A 16184-nucleotide genomic window follows, 5' to 3' on the forward strand; every position below is an offset into this window, starting at 1 on the left:
TCCACAGCAGACAGCCTCCCAACAAAAGTGAAAAATGTTGGTTAGATGCATAAGGTAAATTCACAAGGTAATTTTCATTCAACCACTATTTGTTAAGCACCTGTTGTGTATTAGGACTGTTCTAAGCAGTGAGCTTAAATGGCAAACAAAAAAGATAAAAATCCTTGCTCCTAATGGACCTGACATTCTAATAATACTAATAGGTATTCTAATAATTCTAACAGAATGAGGTCAGAGGCCCATCCTGCAGAAAAGTTCCTTTGCCTGGGGCCCCAGGGGGTGTGGAATATGGAAAGAACTTGGAATTTGATGTCTGTCATAGACATTGGCTCCTTTTAGGGGCACACACCAACCCCCTGCAGATTGAAAAAATGGCACCAATTCTTCACCTTTCCTTATATCCAAATCCTTTGCCAAGAAATTTTGCAGTGGTTCTCACTCTGATGCTGACCTTAGCCACGTGACTTGCTTTGACCAATAAGATATTAGCAAATATGACACAAACAGGGGCTTAAAAAACCCTTGTATGGTAGGGTTTGCCCCTCTCATGCCTCTGCCACTACCCATTAGAACATGCCAGAGCTAGCCTAGTGGAAGAGCAGAGCCAGAGGCCTTAGTCTTCCCAGACAAGGTCAGACTAGATCAGCCAACAGCCGACCAACCTCCAGACATGTAACAAATCCAGCCAAGATCAGCAGAGCTGCCTATATGCTCTTAGTGCTTCAGGATTCTGAAGCATGTGATTGTTTGTTATGCGCTATTACAGCAGTGATAGATAACTGACATGCTCCTCCCTTGACAATGAATTCATTTCCTTTGTGGTCTTGCTGGAAAAGTAACTCCAAATCCATTCCAGTAAAGAAGCCATACCCTTCTTACCTTGGAGGACAGGGCCAGGATGGAAACTAATCCCATCAAATACTTCCTGAGGATTTTAATTTTGAGACAGTGTGGATAAGACAGGAGATCTTGTTGCAGGCCATTCATCAAGGTCATGACAGTACTCAGGCATAGATTTGTCTGCACCCGATCCAGGTCCCTCCATGTCTCCTTTGGTTCTTGACTGTTCCCAAACTTGCTTCTCCAGCTACCAATAAATTCTTCATGTCCCACCTACATCCTTCCAAAAAATTCTTTTACTGAAAACTGCCAGAGGTAGTGAGAGTTGCTGGCAACCAAGAACTAACTGTAAGTGCTTTTATACCATCTAGACCCAGATTCAAGTCCAACTCTGCTACTTGGCAGCTGATCCTTGTCCACGGACTTGATGGATAGATGACCTCCCAAGCAGGTCTTTGGCACTGGTGCCACCCAAGAACCACAGGGAAATGAGGCCAACAGCGCCAGGGACTCTGAGTGTCAACTCCCATTCTTCCTCGAAAGGGGGCACTTACCACTTTTCCCTGCATCTCGGCAGCTGGAGTCTGGCTCAGTGACCCACCGATGCTTTGTTCACGGGATGCTCCCACCCGGCTCTTTGAATCTTAAGGGATAGTCTCAAAGACAGAGGGACACCTGGAGTAGTCACAGGGGTGGTGGTGCAGGGGCAGGTCCAGTGGCATTGTACTCACCAGCTAGTTCTTAGAATGTGCAATTGGCTCCACTGACTGCCTGCCCTCTTGTTTCCTAAGCCTGGTTCTCTTACTTCCTTTCAATTGTGGAATCCCTCCAGTCCTTTCAGTAAATTCCATCCCAGAGTCAGTTTCAGTTACTTATATCCAACAGCTCTGACTGGTATAGTAAGGATGATGCCCATTTTACAGAGGAGGAAACCATACTGGGTTGGAATTTATTTACTTGACTTGGATCTCTAACAGACTAGATTTTGAGCATTTTGAGGGCAGGGACTGTGTTCGATTCATCTGTATGTCACCATCTCCCAAAACAGTCTGGCAACGAGCAGGAACTTTGTACATGTTTTGGACAGCAGGAAGGAAGGAAGAAAGGAAAGGAGGGAGAAAGATGCAAAAAGGAAGGAAAGAAAGAGGGATACAAATGGAAGAAAAGAAAAAGGAGAACTTTCCCCACCCCTGAAACATCAGGCAAACCATCAGCCATTTCAGACCCATTTCCAAAGATTTCAGGATGAGGGTGAAAGTTCTAGAACTGCAGAAATGGCACAATCGCAACCCTTCCCCCAATTTAGAGGTCAGTGCAATGAAAAGAAGAAAGAGCAAGTTTGCGATTTACCTGGCCAGATTTGGTTCACCCCTGTGCTGGTTGTATAAACTTGCAACAAGCCTCTATCCTGATCTGGAAGTGAGCATGTGCATCTGTGTTTTTAAGAGACATTAAGTGCCTACAGAACAAGGGTGCTAGGGATTTAAGGGTAAGCAGACACAGGCAAAGCCCGTGCTCCTCTGGAAATTAGAAACTAGTAGTGGTTGTGTTGGGGAGAACAGGTATTAATTAAATGAATACACAGGTAAGCAGAAAATTAGAACTGTGTTAGCACTACCTAGATGAAACACACAGCTTATAATGTCTGTAATGGAATACAATGAGACTTTGTAATGGGAGAACTTGATCTAGTCCAGGAGGTTGAGGAAGGGTCCGTGGGATATATGAGGGATGATTAGAGGTAATCTGGCAGACTGCACAGAATATGCCATGGTTAAATGATGAGAAAAAAACATGTCAAATTTGAGGAAAAGAGATAAAGTAGAAGACTACCTGAAACCTGATGGAAGGCAAGACTAGAGGAAGCAACAGAATGCAGACCCTGCAAAGCCTTAGATGCAATTTTGATCTCTCTCCCAAGAGCAATGGGGAGCCACTAAGGTGTTATGAGTGGGTGAGTGACATGATCAGATATCTGTTTTGGAAAAATACCCCTGGCGGTGGTATGGAGAACAAGCTAGAGGTGGGTGGGGGTGGTCCAAAGACCCAAGAGACCAGTCACATGGCTAATGGAGTCCAGGTAAGAAGAGTTAACAGTTTAGACAAAAGTGGTGGCTTGGAGTGGTGGATGAGTAGATTGAAAGAAAGAAATTTAAAATAAAGGAGGTAGAATTGAAAAGACTCAGTCATGGATTGGATTGGGAGGAGGGAGAAAATAGACATTAAGGGTGTTGGTACAGGTTTCTGGCTCCCGTAACGAGAGGGATGGTGGTGCGGTTCACTGAGGTGGCTGGGTTTGGAGAGAAGGTTTTAGACATCTTGAATTTGGAAAACACTGAGATATCCAAGTGGAGATGTCATGAAGGCATTTAGCTAAATTGGTATAGACTCAGAGATGTCTGGGCTGAAGATGTGGCTATTTGACCATAGTTGGTAACTTTGCCTTGGACTCAATGAGCTTGCCTGGAGAGAGAATACAGGATGAGAGAAATGAGGATGGACAAGGTCTGAAATTCGAGAAACTTTGTATTTAAAGTCAGGTAAAGGAGGATGACTCTGCAAAAGATACAGAAGAGTAGCCAGAAGGGTCAGAGGCAGGGCAAAGATAATAAACATTTGTTGATTTTGCCATCCAGCATCTGCTCTGTGGTAGGCAGAATAATGCCTCTCCCATAAAGATGTCCATCTTCTAGTCCCTGAACTCTGAATATGTTACCTTACATGGTAGAATGAAATGTAGATACAGTTAAGTCAAGGATCTTAAAATGGGGGGATTACCCTAATTATGCAGATAATCCCAGTGCAATCACAAGAGTCCTTATAAAATGGAAGCGGGTCAGAATTAGAGAAAGAAATGTAACACAGAATCAGAGGTTGAAGTGATACGGCCATGAACTAAGGAACATGGGTAGCCTCTGGGAGCTGGAAAAAGCAAAGGAACAGATTCTCCCCCAGAATATCCTGAAGGAACACAACTCTGCCAACACCCTGATTTTAACCCCGTAAGACCCATTTCAGACTTCTGACCTCCAAAATTGAAGGAGAACAAATTATGTCATTTGAAGTCCCTATGTTTGTGATAATTTGTTACAGCAGCAATAAGAAACGAATACATGCCCCCTCTTCTTTTGACAATACTGCCCCAATTTTGCTTTGGGAATACTCTAAACCTATTTACTCCAATAAAGCCAACTCTAGCCTGGGGCCCCTGTCAGGTAGGTGACCTAGGCTAAGGCAGTCTCCCCATTCCACACCCCAGCCATCAGGATTGGGCATATGATCTCAGCCAGCCCAAATCAGAGCAAATCTCAGGATTTATATGGGGCTACTGGAGAAAAGAGCCTCATTCCTCTTTGCTGAATGTGAACAAGGAAGAATGTAGCCCTAGGAGTCCCTGACAGCCACCTTGGAACCATAGGAAAGAGACCAAAAATGGCATCAAGATGGAATAACACAGCTGAGAGATGGAAAAAGAGTGTGACCAGATCCTAATGCAGGGCTGCTATTCATCTGGTACACACTGGAATGGATGATTCTTGTTGAAATATTTTTGCTGCTGAGTAAATGCTGACCAAATGCAAGTCACTCTGCAAAAAGCAGTGACTCCCTCCCAGCCACCCTTCTTCTGGCATTCCTGGACTTCCCCATCATCCAGTAACTAAAGAGTTAATGCCAGGACAAGCAGGGGACTTCCAGGACTTCCTCCCCTGGTATCTGTTCTGACAGGGTCAGTGACCATGCAATGCTAGTTGGTAAAGATTTAGAATGTTGCTCCTGTCCTAGTGCTATCATTTGAACCCATCTATTCAGCTGGCTCCAAACATCTACTCCTGGACAACTGTTGAATTACTTAAGTGAATACATTCTTTTCTGTTGTGGCTTAACCCAGTACAAGTCAATATTTCTATCACTTGATAATTAAGAGAGACCCACAAACACCAGGAAAACGTGATGTCACAGAAGCCAGGGGGTGGGAGAGTTGTAGGGAGGGAATGGTCAATGGAGTCTAATGCTGCTGAGAAGTCAGGTAAGAAGACTGAGACCATAAGGAACAAAATAGCAGCAGACACAGAGATTCCAAGAATGAACTAGTGGTTACCAAAGGGGAGGGGTGTGGGAAGGTGGGTGGGGAGGGAGGGAGAAGGGGACTGAGGGGTATTATGTTTAGTACACATGGTGTGGGGGGTCACGGGGAGAACAGTGTAGCACAGAGAAGGCAAATAGTGACTCTGTGGCCTCTTACTACACTGACGGACAGTGACTGCAATGGGGTGGGGGGGGACTTGATAATAAGGGTAAATGTAGTAACCACATTGTTTTTTCATGTGAAATCTTCATAAGAGTGTATATCAATCATACCTTAATAAAAACAAATAAATAAAATAAGGGGGAAAATAAAAGAAGACTGAGACCATGTAAATGTGGAGACATAAGAGCCCATAGCAGGCACTCGGCAGGAAGTAGCTCCTCTACACTTAAGCCTCCAACAGCTCCATCCAGCAATATCAATATAGATGAGATTTGGTTGCATGTAACAGAAAACCCAAAATAACAGAGACTTACACAAGGGAGAACTTTATTTCTCTCTCACAAGAAAGTGATCCAGCGGTGGGCAATAGAGGACAGGAGTAGTTCTCCACCAGCATCATGGCCCCTGGCTCCTTGTATCATTCTGTTCTTTGGTTGCGGCAAATAGCTTCCATTTTCAACGTCACCTCAAGGCCAAAGATGGCTTCTGGAGCACCAAATTCCAGGCAAGAAGAAGACAGGAGGCAAGGCAAAGTCAATTCCCACAAAGCAGTATTTCCAGAAAAACTGTCAACTCTTTCACTTGCATCTCACTGTCCATAACTTAGTCACAAGGCTACCACTAGCTATAAGGAAAGGTAGTCTTTAAACTGGATATATTGTTACTCCAAATAAAATAGGGGTTCTTCTATTTCAAAAGAGGGAAGGAATAGATATTAGGCAACCAGCAATATTGCTGCAGTTCACACTGCTCCTATTTGATGGCATATGTAATGGTCCTTCACAGATTTCAAAATGGGTTCCTCTCCATTACCTCCCCCGAGCCTTTAATACATCTGTGTATTAGTTGTCATTTTCTCCATTTTTACATTTGAGGAAACTGAGGCGCAGGGATAGGCAGTCAGTTACCTATGGCCAAACAACGAGTGATGACAGAAGTGGGAGACAAATCTAGAAGTAACTTCAAGGCCCGAGCTCTTCCCTGTTCCTCATGTTGCCTTCCTAAACCAATTCTGACTGCAGCTGTTTGATGATTTGTTCATTTGATCATTTGTAGTGAAACATCCATAATGTTAGGAGCCATTATGAGGCCATAAAATTAAGTATAAGCAATGAAACAATGAACTGTGATGAGCAATAATCCTCTCCTTCCTTTCTAGTCCTTCCCTTCCCTCTCCCCAGTGCCCACAGGATACCTGATGAATGTGTGTGAAGTTACTTCTGGGCTGTTTCCCTCTCTGGACAACCCGCAGCCTGGGACCACATTGGTGCCAGTGGAGGAGACGGGATAGGGGGATCAGACTCCCTGTCATCCAAGAACAATCAGTGGCCCATCCAGAACTGATATCCATTATACCCATGATACAAATAAGGAAACTGAGGCTTGGAAAGAAGTGATTTGCCCAGGATCACACAGCCAGTGACAGAGGTGAGAGGCAAAAGATTTGTAGCATTTGCTGTTTTCTGTGGTGTAAATACCCCCACCATGGCTGATTTCAAGCTACTGCAGAGCAGGGAAGAGATGCGCACAGTGGACTCTCACAAGCCAGAGTGAGTTGCCTCTAGCAGACAACTGAACAGCAAATGTAGCACTATTGCGTTTTTAACCCATCTGCCACTCACTAGAGCGTGAAGGCAGAGGGTTCATCTTCTTTGACTCGTCCCCCGGCCGCGTGTTGTCTATGATGGGGAATCATTAAATGTTGGTGGAATGGGAGGAAGACAACTCTTTCACCAGGCCGTGCTGCCTCAAACAGCCACACACACCAAAAATACCACATTGTATATGGAACTGTACCCACTAAGCTCTTGCACACACAGTCATCCATGCGGAGTTTGTTGAGTCCATGGCAGGTGATGCCACCTTGAACATGACAGACCCACTATGAGAAAGGTTCCTTTGGGAATCTGAATTTCTACCGCTACACCACTTCCTCCTACCCTGTCTTCCCTCCTTTTTAAGGTGTGTGTGTGTGTGTGTGTGGCAATGTAAAATTTATCATTTTAGCCGTTTTTAAGTGTATAGTTCAGTGGCACTAAGTACTTTCACACTATCAACACCATCTCCAGAACATTTTCATCTTCCCAAATTGAAACTCCAATCCTATTAAACAGTAACTCCCATCCCCCCTTTTCCCCAGCCCCCAGTCACCCCCACTCTACTTTCTGTCTCTATGAATTTGACTACTCTAGGCACCTCACACAAATGGAATCGTACAGTATTTGTCCTTTCGTGTCTGGCTTATTTCATTTCGTCTGATGTCCTCAAGGTTCATCCATGTTGTCGCATGTGTCAGAATTTCCTTCCTTTTTAAGGCTGAGTGGTATTCCACTGTGTGTGTATGTATATGCCACATTTTGTTCATCCATTTGCTGGACCCTTGGGTTCTTCCACCTTCGACTATTATGAACAGTGCTGCTATGAACTTTGGCACTAAAGCCCTTGCTTTTAATTCTTTGGGATATATAACCAGAAGTGGAATTACTAGGTCATACGATATTTCTGTATTTATGTTTTTGAGGAACTGCATACTGTTTTCCACAGCAGCTGCACCATTTTACATTCCTACCAGTAATGCAAAAGGGTTCCATTTGTCCACAGTCTAGACAACTTTTGTTATTTTCTGTGTTTGTCTCACTGTGATTTTCAGTTGCATTTCCCTCATGGTTGGTGATGTTGAGCATCTTTTCACATGCTCACTGGCCATGAAATTTCTCCATTTTCTTTGGAGAAATGTCTATTCAAGTGCTTTGCATTTTTTAACTGAGTTCGTTTTTTATTGCTGAGTTGCAGGAGTTTTTTATATATTCTCCATATCAATCTCTTATCAGACATACGACTTGCAAGTAATTTCTCCCTTTCAGTGGATTGCCTTTTAACTCTGCTGATAGTGTACTTTGATGCCTCATCCTTTCTTTTAAGGAACTGATTCATCATTTCCTACCAGAGGCCAAAATCCCCTGACTCATACATGTGGCAATTCTTAAAACACCCTCTGAATGCATTTAGAATGACCTGGCAAGTTAAATAAAAAGAAAGACTAGTCACACTCTGTTTCTCTCTTTTATAGTTTGACATTTCTAAGGAAAATTCAGTGTTATACAATATGAACACACAACATGATAAAGAGCAGGGTAAATAGGGTTGCAGGCTAAAGTGAAAAGGGAGGCTGTGTGGAGAATGACACCATTTATTCAGAAAGGACACAACACGTAATAAATACTTATTCCATCCCAGGCACTGTTCTGAGCAATTTTAAATCCTCAAAACTATCCTATTATGTCAACAGCAAAGTTATTCCCATTTCACAGATGAAGAAACAGAGGCCCGAGGAGGTTAAATCACAGACTGGGCAGAGCTAAAAATTGAACCCTGGCAATGTGGCCCCAGAGGCCACTTTATTGATCACTTTGTGATACTGCAGGCTTTGGAGCTGGAATTATCTGAATTCGAACTCAAATGACAAATGAGTGTATGATTACAAGCCCATTAGAATCCAAAAGAAATTCAAACTTAAAACAAGATTTTACTGCACATCTACCAGCGATTTAAAAATTGAACAATGCCCAGTGTGCTTGGGGATTTAGGGAAATAGAAACTCTCACGCAACTGTGGGTGGGAGCTTAGACCGGGGCAGCCATTCCAGAAGTGATCTGGCAGCTCTTCATCCAATGAAGTAGAGTGTAGCCTGTGACCTAGGAATCTCACTCCCGGGTTTACATCCCAGAGAAATTCTTGCCATAGGTGGAGAATGGTGATGAAAGAAAATCACACACATTCAGATGGGAAAACATATGAGAAGCATCCTGTAAAACAAAGATTACAAAAAGGATCGATGCATCCCAGGTCTACCATGTTATTGCTGTGTGACCTCAGACAAGTCATCTCCCTCCTTGATTGTTTTCCTTGTCTGAAAGATAGAAGATAGGGACCTTCACATCCTGTGTCACGAAGGCTGTCTAGAGAGGAAGTCAGTGCGGTGGGTTGGAAAGCACATGGCCTTTGGGGCCAGCCAGCCCCAGCTGGTCGCCGTGTGGCCTTGGGGAATCAGTTCACTGTCTAAATTTCTGTAAATGAGGTCGTCAAGGCAAGCAGCACTGAGAAGGGGACATTTGAGCAAAGTCCTGAAGGAGGCGACGGAGTGAGCCATGGGGGTGTCTGGGGGAAAAGTAATTCAGGCAGAGGGAAGAGGCAGTTCTAACAGTAGGCAATGATGTAAAGTTCCCCTCACAGTGCCTGGCACGCAGGGAGTAGTCAGCAGCTGTTGAGTGTTCCCCCCCTTTCCCTGCTCTTAGAGAGCTGTCAGGATCCAGGTGACCACATAACACATCTTCAAACTTCATGACAGTGACACTCTGGCTTTAGAAGTTCTTTGAAATACTGCATTCATGTACCCCATCCACCTGCAGGAGCGCCCTCCCTGACTGACCACAGGAGCCTCAGCCGGAAAAAAGTCATTGCTGCTGGGGCTCCAGCCTGCATAGGGAGCACAAGAGCCCTCAAAGAAGCCAGAAACAGCAAGGCGGAGGCCCTTGCCAGCTGCCATTCCCCTTAAGAGACCCCTACCCAATGTTAGGACAGTGCCTAGTAGGCAAGGGTGCAGCCACATGGGGGGAGGAATGAAAGGAAGGGACCCACATTTACTAAGGCAGATCTGGATTTGAATATAATTCCACCACTTACTAGCTTTTACCCTTACAAATCACTGAACCCCTCTGAGCTTCAATTTCCCCATCTATAAAATGTACATGAAAATATCAATTCTGTACAGTGGTTTTTGAGGACAGTGAGATATGATCTGTGAAGGTGGCAAGCAAATATCTGGGGCTCAACAAAATTAGGCCCCTTTTCTTCTGCACCAAGTATCTAGGAGTCAGCCATTGCTTATTCAGTCCTTATTTATTTTAATTCATTTTGTGGGAATAAAATCATGTACCTTTCAGGGGGAGAGTGAGATTTCAGTGAGACAATGAAAAAACCTACTTAACATAGTTAAAAAATAGGTACCCATAAATGTTTGTTGGATTCCTGGATGGATGGATATATGGATGGATTACTGAGTAGGCAGAAGATGGCTTGCTGGAGGATGTCAAGGGGAACATGATTTATATTACAGAAATACTAAGTCTGCACAAAACCAGGTGTTTTACAAGAGAGTTTATTATATCTGTTGTGGTTTCAGATCTCAAGGACATGTATAAAATAATGAGTAAAAACAAGCATAAACATAACCTAACCGTCCATCAATAGATGAATGGGTAAAGAAGACGTGGCATATAGCATATACAATGGGATGTTACTCAGCCATAAAAAAGAATTAGATCGTGTCATTTGTGGCAACACTGATGGGCCTAGAGGGCATTATACTAAGTGAAATAAGTCAGACAGAGAAAGACAAATACCATATGATTTCACTTATACAGGGAATCGAAAAAACAAACAAAACAGTAATGGACTCATAAACACAGAGAACAAACTGGTACTTGCCATAGGGGAGGGAAGTGGGGGGATGGGTGAAATAGGTAAAGGGGGAAAAATTAGTGAGAATGTTAGATATCTTGATCTGGGTGACAGTTACATGAGGGTATACACATGTCAAAACTCATTGAGCTGTACACTAAGATTTGTGCATTTTATTGTATGCATGTCAATTAAAAAAAACCAAGCATAAATGTGCAGTTCTAGTCAGTAGTGAACTACATTTATGGCTCTGTGCCTGTGACTTATCTTGATGAGGAGGGGCCCCACGTTGCCTGCACCTACATTCATTCTCCAAGTGAGATCACTGGCTTGTGAAGCCTGAGATCAGAGGCAAGTGCAAGCTGAGGCCTTCCTGATGTGTGAGAGGGCTTGGAAATCCTGACTGGTGATGGTTCATGGAAAGATTTACAGCTCAGCTTTTTGCATAATCCTGGCACCACTGTAAGAGCGGAGAGACACAGGTGAGCAGCCAGCTCCTTGTTCACCGAAGCTCCATGTGGTGTCATTTCCACCAGCACTTAGCCCCTCAGAATCCCATGTCCCCTTTAGCAAGATGAAGGGATCAGACTTTCCCAGCTCCAAAATGTTCTGATCCTCTAAAAATCTGACATCTTCCTAAAATATGGACATGAACTTTGGAAAAACATGTATTAAATTCCTTAATACAAGGGGTCAAGACTCCTTAAGCCCTTTCAAAATTAATGCATGTATATGTCAATAGTCTGTTTATCCCACCTCCAAGGGGAAGCAGTAAGCTTTGGAGACAGACAGATCTCAATTCCAGGCCTCGTGTGAGAAACTGTGAATACACAGATGACTAAGATGAGCACCTCCCCCTAGGATAGGGAAGACAGACAATTAAATGGATAAACTCAATGACCATAGTAATTAAGGTATTAAATAGTTGGACCCTCCCAGCCCTAAAATACTGCTAGGACAAAACCAATTGCTCTCTCTGGAAGAATTCAAGAAGGCTGCCTGTAGGAGGTGTTCTGGGCTAGGTCAAAAAGAAGAGAAAGCATCTGAGACACTCACAACCAGGCAGAGGTCACAGAGGGCATAAGGGTGGCTGTATTCAGAGTGGTGAGGAGATCAGCAGGGTTGTTGCATGGACTACAACCTAAAACGCTCATCCCTTCCCCATGGGGCCCTGTGTTTTGGGGCCCTGTGTGTTCTGGGAGAAGCAAGGGGGCAAGTTACCATCACCCACTACCTTCCACACATAGACACACACACACGTGTAGACACACATACTCACAGTTCGAGTTTAGATGTCCCCAGGTAAGTGACCCACAGAACCTGAAGTAGTATCCCTGCACATCCTGCTTATTCCTGAGAGAGAGAACTGACTGGCCCAACTAGAGCCAGATGCTCACCTCTCACCCCTTCAGCTCCTATCAGAGGGTGAATGGGAACAGAGTCTCAGCAGAAGGAAGAACCTGGGATGAGCAGTCACCCTGACCAAAAGATACCAGCCTCAGCATGTGGAGCTCATAGCAACCCTATGAGGTAGGAAATTCAGCTCACAGTCCACCAGGAGGAAGTGACATGGCCAAGACCTGAACCTCGGGTCTGTGAGATACCAAAGCTCGAGCATGCTGCACGGTCCACCTAGGCACCATCGCCTGAGTCAAGCCCACAGCTACCATCCAAGCAGGTTACCAGCCCACTGGGAGGCACTTATCAAAATCCACCCAGTAGACAGGAAACAAGGATCCCAACTTTATGGGGACACTGGCTGGAAGGGAGGAAGATTTATGAGCTGCTCCACGGGGCTCTGGGAGCCAGGGAAGTCTCCTCGCAGCCTGGGCCGGTGGCTGCCAGCTGCACACCTCAGTGCTCAGGGTGCCGGAGCAGGCTCATTTGCATGCATTCGCCGAAATCCCAAGCAGGCAGCTAGAGATCGCAAGAGAAGCTGATACCTCCCTTCTGCACCCAGAAAGCAAAGTGCCTGCAGGCCCTTGGGACTGTCACTGCTCCTGTCACCTCCTGGAAGCTGTGTTAGGAGGGACCGCCCCGAAGACGGGGCAGGGGAGGAGACCTGGCAGGCTCCTTCCTCTCTGGAGGCCTCACAGGCACAAAGGCACTTCTCAGCCTACGTGCCCTTTTCCATGGAGACTTTGACATCCGGGTGCCCTGGACAGCCTCAGTTTGCCTTTGAGGGGGCTCTGCCTGCCCACAGCAGGTGGCTGCCAGAAGGAGATACTTCACCAGGGTTCATTGTTGGGACAGACAGACAGTGTGGCAGTGTGTCTCTCCCACTTTCCCAGAGCTGACCGAGGTCCGAGGCGAGGCTCAAAAGTTTGCTGCCACACAGCCAGGAGAGTGTCCCATTCTCCAAATGCCTTTCTCTGCCCTTATAGTGATAAAGGGAGTGGTTGCCCAAAACTTCAGGCCACACTTGCTTGGGGCTGCTGCCCTGGCTGGTGTACTGGGTGGTTCAGAGTCTGCCCCCAAGGTCTGCCCCTGGCCTCGACACTCTTTCCAGAGCTTTCAAACTCAGGCACTCCTGGTTATTGTGGCATGTGCTCAGAAATCAAGTTTTGGATTTCCCAGCAGTCTGGTTCCACCACCATCCCCACCTTGGTGAGGTAGACTCCATACCTAATGGGCCACCAGCGCCCAGAGAGGAAGTACCCAGACCACCCTACTTACACCAGGTTAGTCTGTAATGTCCTTGGAGGATAAGCCTCTGGGCCTGACCCCAACAATCAGGGACTAATTTTTGAGGGACATGACAGGGATCTGGTTGAGTGGCATGACCACTTCGGTGCCCGTCTCTGTGGTGACCCGGGAGCATTTTTTGCTGCTTCGAATGCTGTAGAACTTCTCAGTGAGGTGCTTGCGGAACTTCTTGGTGAGAAAACAGTAGATGATGGGGTCTAAGACACAGTTGGTGCTAAGGAGGCAGAGAGTGACTTGATGCGCATCGTTAATAGCCTGGTGGAAGTTGCTGCTCCGGAAGCCCAGCTCGGCCAGCGTCCAGGGCAGCTGCACGAGGTGATGAGGCACAAAGCAGATGATGAACACAGCCAAGACCGTGCAGACCATCCACAGCGCCCGGCGCTTGACTTCTGCTTTACGCTGCGGCTGCACCGGCTGCGTGAGCAGCGTGCGGATTATGACCAGGTTGCAGAAGAGGATAAGGAGGAAGACAAGGAAGAAGCAGACCACGAGGAAGATGTGAATGATGAGAACTGGCACGCTGCCCTTCTCATAATGCTCAAAGCAGCGTGTGATGTTGTCTGTGCCACTCTTGTTGGGCACCGTGTTGGTGGAATCCAGGACGAAGAAGTAGGATGCAGCTGCCACAATGGCCACCCAGATGACGAGGGACAGGGAGATGCCACGCATGCGGGTGGTGGCCTGAGCAGTCTTGATGGGCTGCGTCACCGCCTGGTAGCGGTTGTAAGTGATGACGGCCAAAAAGGCCACTGAGCAGTAGGTGTTGATGAAGAAGAAGCAGCCAGCCAGGTTGCACAGGAATTCCGGGAGAATCCAGTTGCCCTCATTATGGTAGTAGATGATCCACAGGGGCAGGGTGACCAAGAAGAGCAGGTCGGCTATGGTGAGGTTCACCATGAAGATCTTTATCTCATTGAGTTTCTTGGAAGGGTACAGGCAGCCAAAGACCCACAGCACATAGCTGTTGGCAATGATCCCCATCACAAAGATGATGCTATAAACAATCGGGAAGAGCGTGTATCGGAACTCAGAGTCCACACGAGAGGAATCGTTTGACTCCATCACTATTTGGGCTGGAAGAGGCAGCTGGTCACAGGATCCTGCCCGTGCCTGGAAGAACGCACAGAATTCTGGTTAACGAAGGACCAACAGGCATTGTCTGATTTAATCAGTTCCAAGACTCCCATTCTGCATGTTTTAAAGTCTCTAAAATCAATGGCGTCTTCCAATTAATTGGCAATATTTTTTTTCTTTTCACCTAAAATAAGGGTGTGTTTTTAACATGAATGGCATCTGAGATTCAGTGAAATCAATGGCAGTTCAGTTTCTTGTCTCCTTTCCATTTTAAAATGCACTTTTTATTCCTTGGCTTAGTTTGACTTATTAGATAATCTATTCCTGGTCATAAAATATATGAAAAATTCTATAAATTTTTTTATTTTCTGACACAATGTGAACATTTTTTATGATGAAATTTGAAATAAAAATTTATATAATATAATGTTTTATATTAAAAAGTAATTTATGTGCTCATGCAAAATCTAGAAAACACAAAGAAGTACATCTGGGTCACCTAGAAAATGAAATACTAGCCAGTCCTTAGAAAGAATGACTTAGATCTGATGATACTGACATGGAAAGTTGTCTCTGGATAATACTGTTACATAAAACAAAACAAAAAAGTTGGTATGACCCCATTACGTGTGTGTGCAAGAATAGAAATGACTTGGAAGGATATACCTCAAGACCCGACAGTGGTAAGTAACCCCTGTGAAGGTGAGATGAATTTGTTTAGTGAGAAGTTTATTTACTTTATACTATTTCTTTTTAATTTTTAGGGACATTTATTGCTTTAGTGATACAATTTTTTTAATATAACTTAAAAAGGAAAGTATACAGTGAAGAAACCTAAGAGACAATACTTTAACCAAGTGATGAAGACTAACATCATCATTAGCAAGACACATCAACGTCACATACTGAAGAGGCTATGAGGCACTGAAGAGGATATAACATCACTTCTGTGGTATTCCTGCCAGAAATGCATAACCCCAATTTTGTCATGAGAAAATAGCAGACCAACCCAAATTCTGAGACAGTCTATAAAATGACAGATCAAAAAGTGTCAAGGTCATAAAAGACAAGGAGAGACTGAGGAACTGTCATAGATCAGAGGATACTAAGGAGACATATGACAACCACGTGCAATGTGGGACCCTGGAAGGTATCCAGGAACAGAAAATGATCATTAGGGGAAAAACTAATGAAGTTCAAACAAGGTCTATAATTTAGTTAATATTGTATCAGTGCTCATTCCCTGGTTTTGATCATGCATTATGGTTTTGCAAATTGTTGACATTAGGGAACAACGAGTGAAGCCCACTAATTTGCCACTTTTTTGAAAGCCTAAAATTATTTCAAAACAGAAATGGTTTTGTTTTGTTTTGCTTTTTAAAGTATATTAAAGAAGATTCAAACTAGCCATAATCTAACTACCCAAAGTTTGGTCCATTTTCAACAGTTCTTGGCCACTGCCCGTTCTCTCTCAGGATCAGTTGCTTCTTCCCCTCTCCTCTTGTTCCTCTCACTCTGCTACCATCGCATGAGCCTGGAAACCCCACTAATGTGTGTTTTGCAACTGTGGGGGGAGATGGCAAGAGGCTCAGATGGGGTTAAGTGAGGCCCGAGGCTCATCATATACCATACACAGTATAGTGAAAAAAAGCATAGAATTGGGAGTGAGAAATGAGACAGACAGTTAATAGATGGGAGCAACCCTTTTGGAGCTGGTCACCCTGCTAGATGCTTCCACATGCACTAACTCATTTGAGTCTCTCAAAAGCCTAGTAGATAGTAAAATCCCTACTTGACAGAATAGGAAACTGAGTGGTTATGTGACTTGTCTAAAGTCACACAGCTGTTAAGGGAT

The 16184-nt window shown here is 44.8% G+C and overlaps 1 protein-coding gene across 4 annotated transcripts in view; it reads right to left on the bottom strand.

The window, feature by feature from the left end:
• Positions 1–8138: 8138 nt before the first annotated feature.
• The window catches only part of PTAFR (platelet activating factor receptor), a 32010-nt gene continuing 23964 nt past the window's right edge, over positions 8139–16184 (bottom strand). For 3 of the 4 annotated variants that reach the window (XM_057499894.1, XM_057499895.1, XM_057499896.1), the window contains exon 3: positions 8139–14365. In XM_057499894.1, the coding sequence (XP_057355877.1) occupies positions 13289–14317 (1029 nt within the window). In that variant the 5' untranslated portion in view covers positions 14318–14365 and the 3' untranslated portion in view covers positions 8139–13288. The remainder of the gene's footprint in view (positions 14366–16184) is intronic. The other variant, XR_008996938.1, reaches the window with a different exon arrangement.

Source organism: Manis pentadactyla, chromosome 4 (genome assembly GCF_030020395.1).
Source record: "Manis pentadactyla isolate mManPen7 chromosome 4, mManPen7.hap1, whole genome shotgun sequence".
In the NCBI taxonomy this organism is placed as follows: Eukaryota; Metazoa; Chordata; class Mammalia; order Pholidota; family Manidae; genus Manis; species Manis pentadactyla.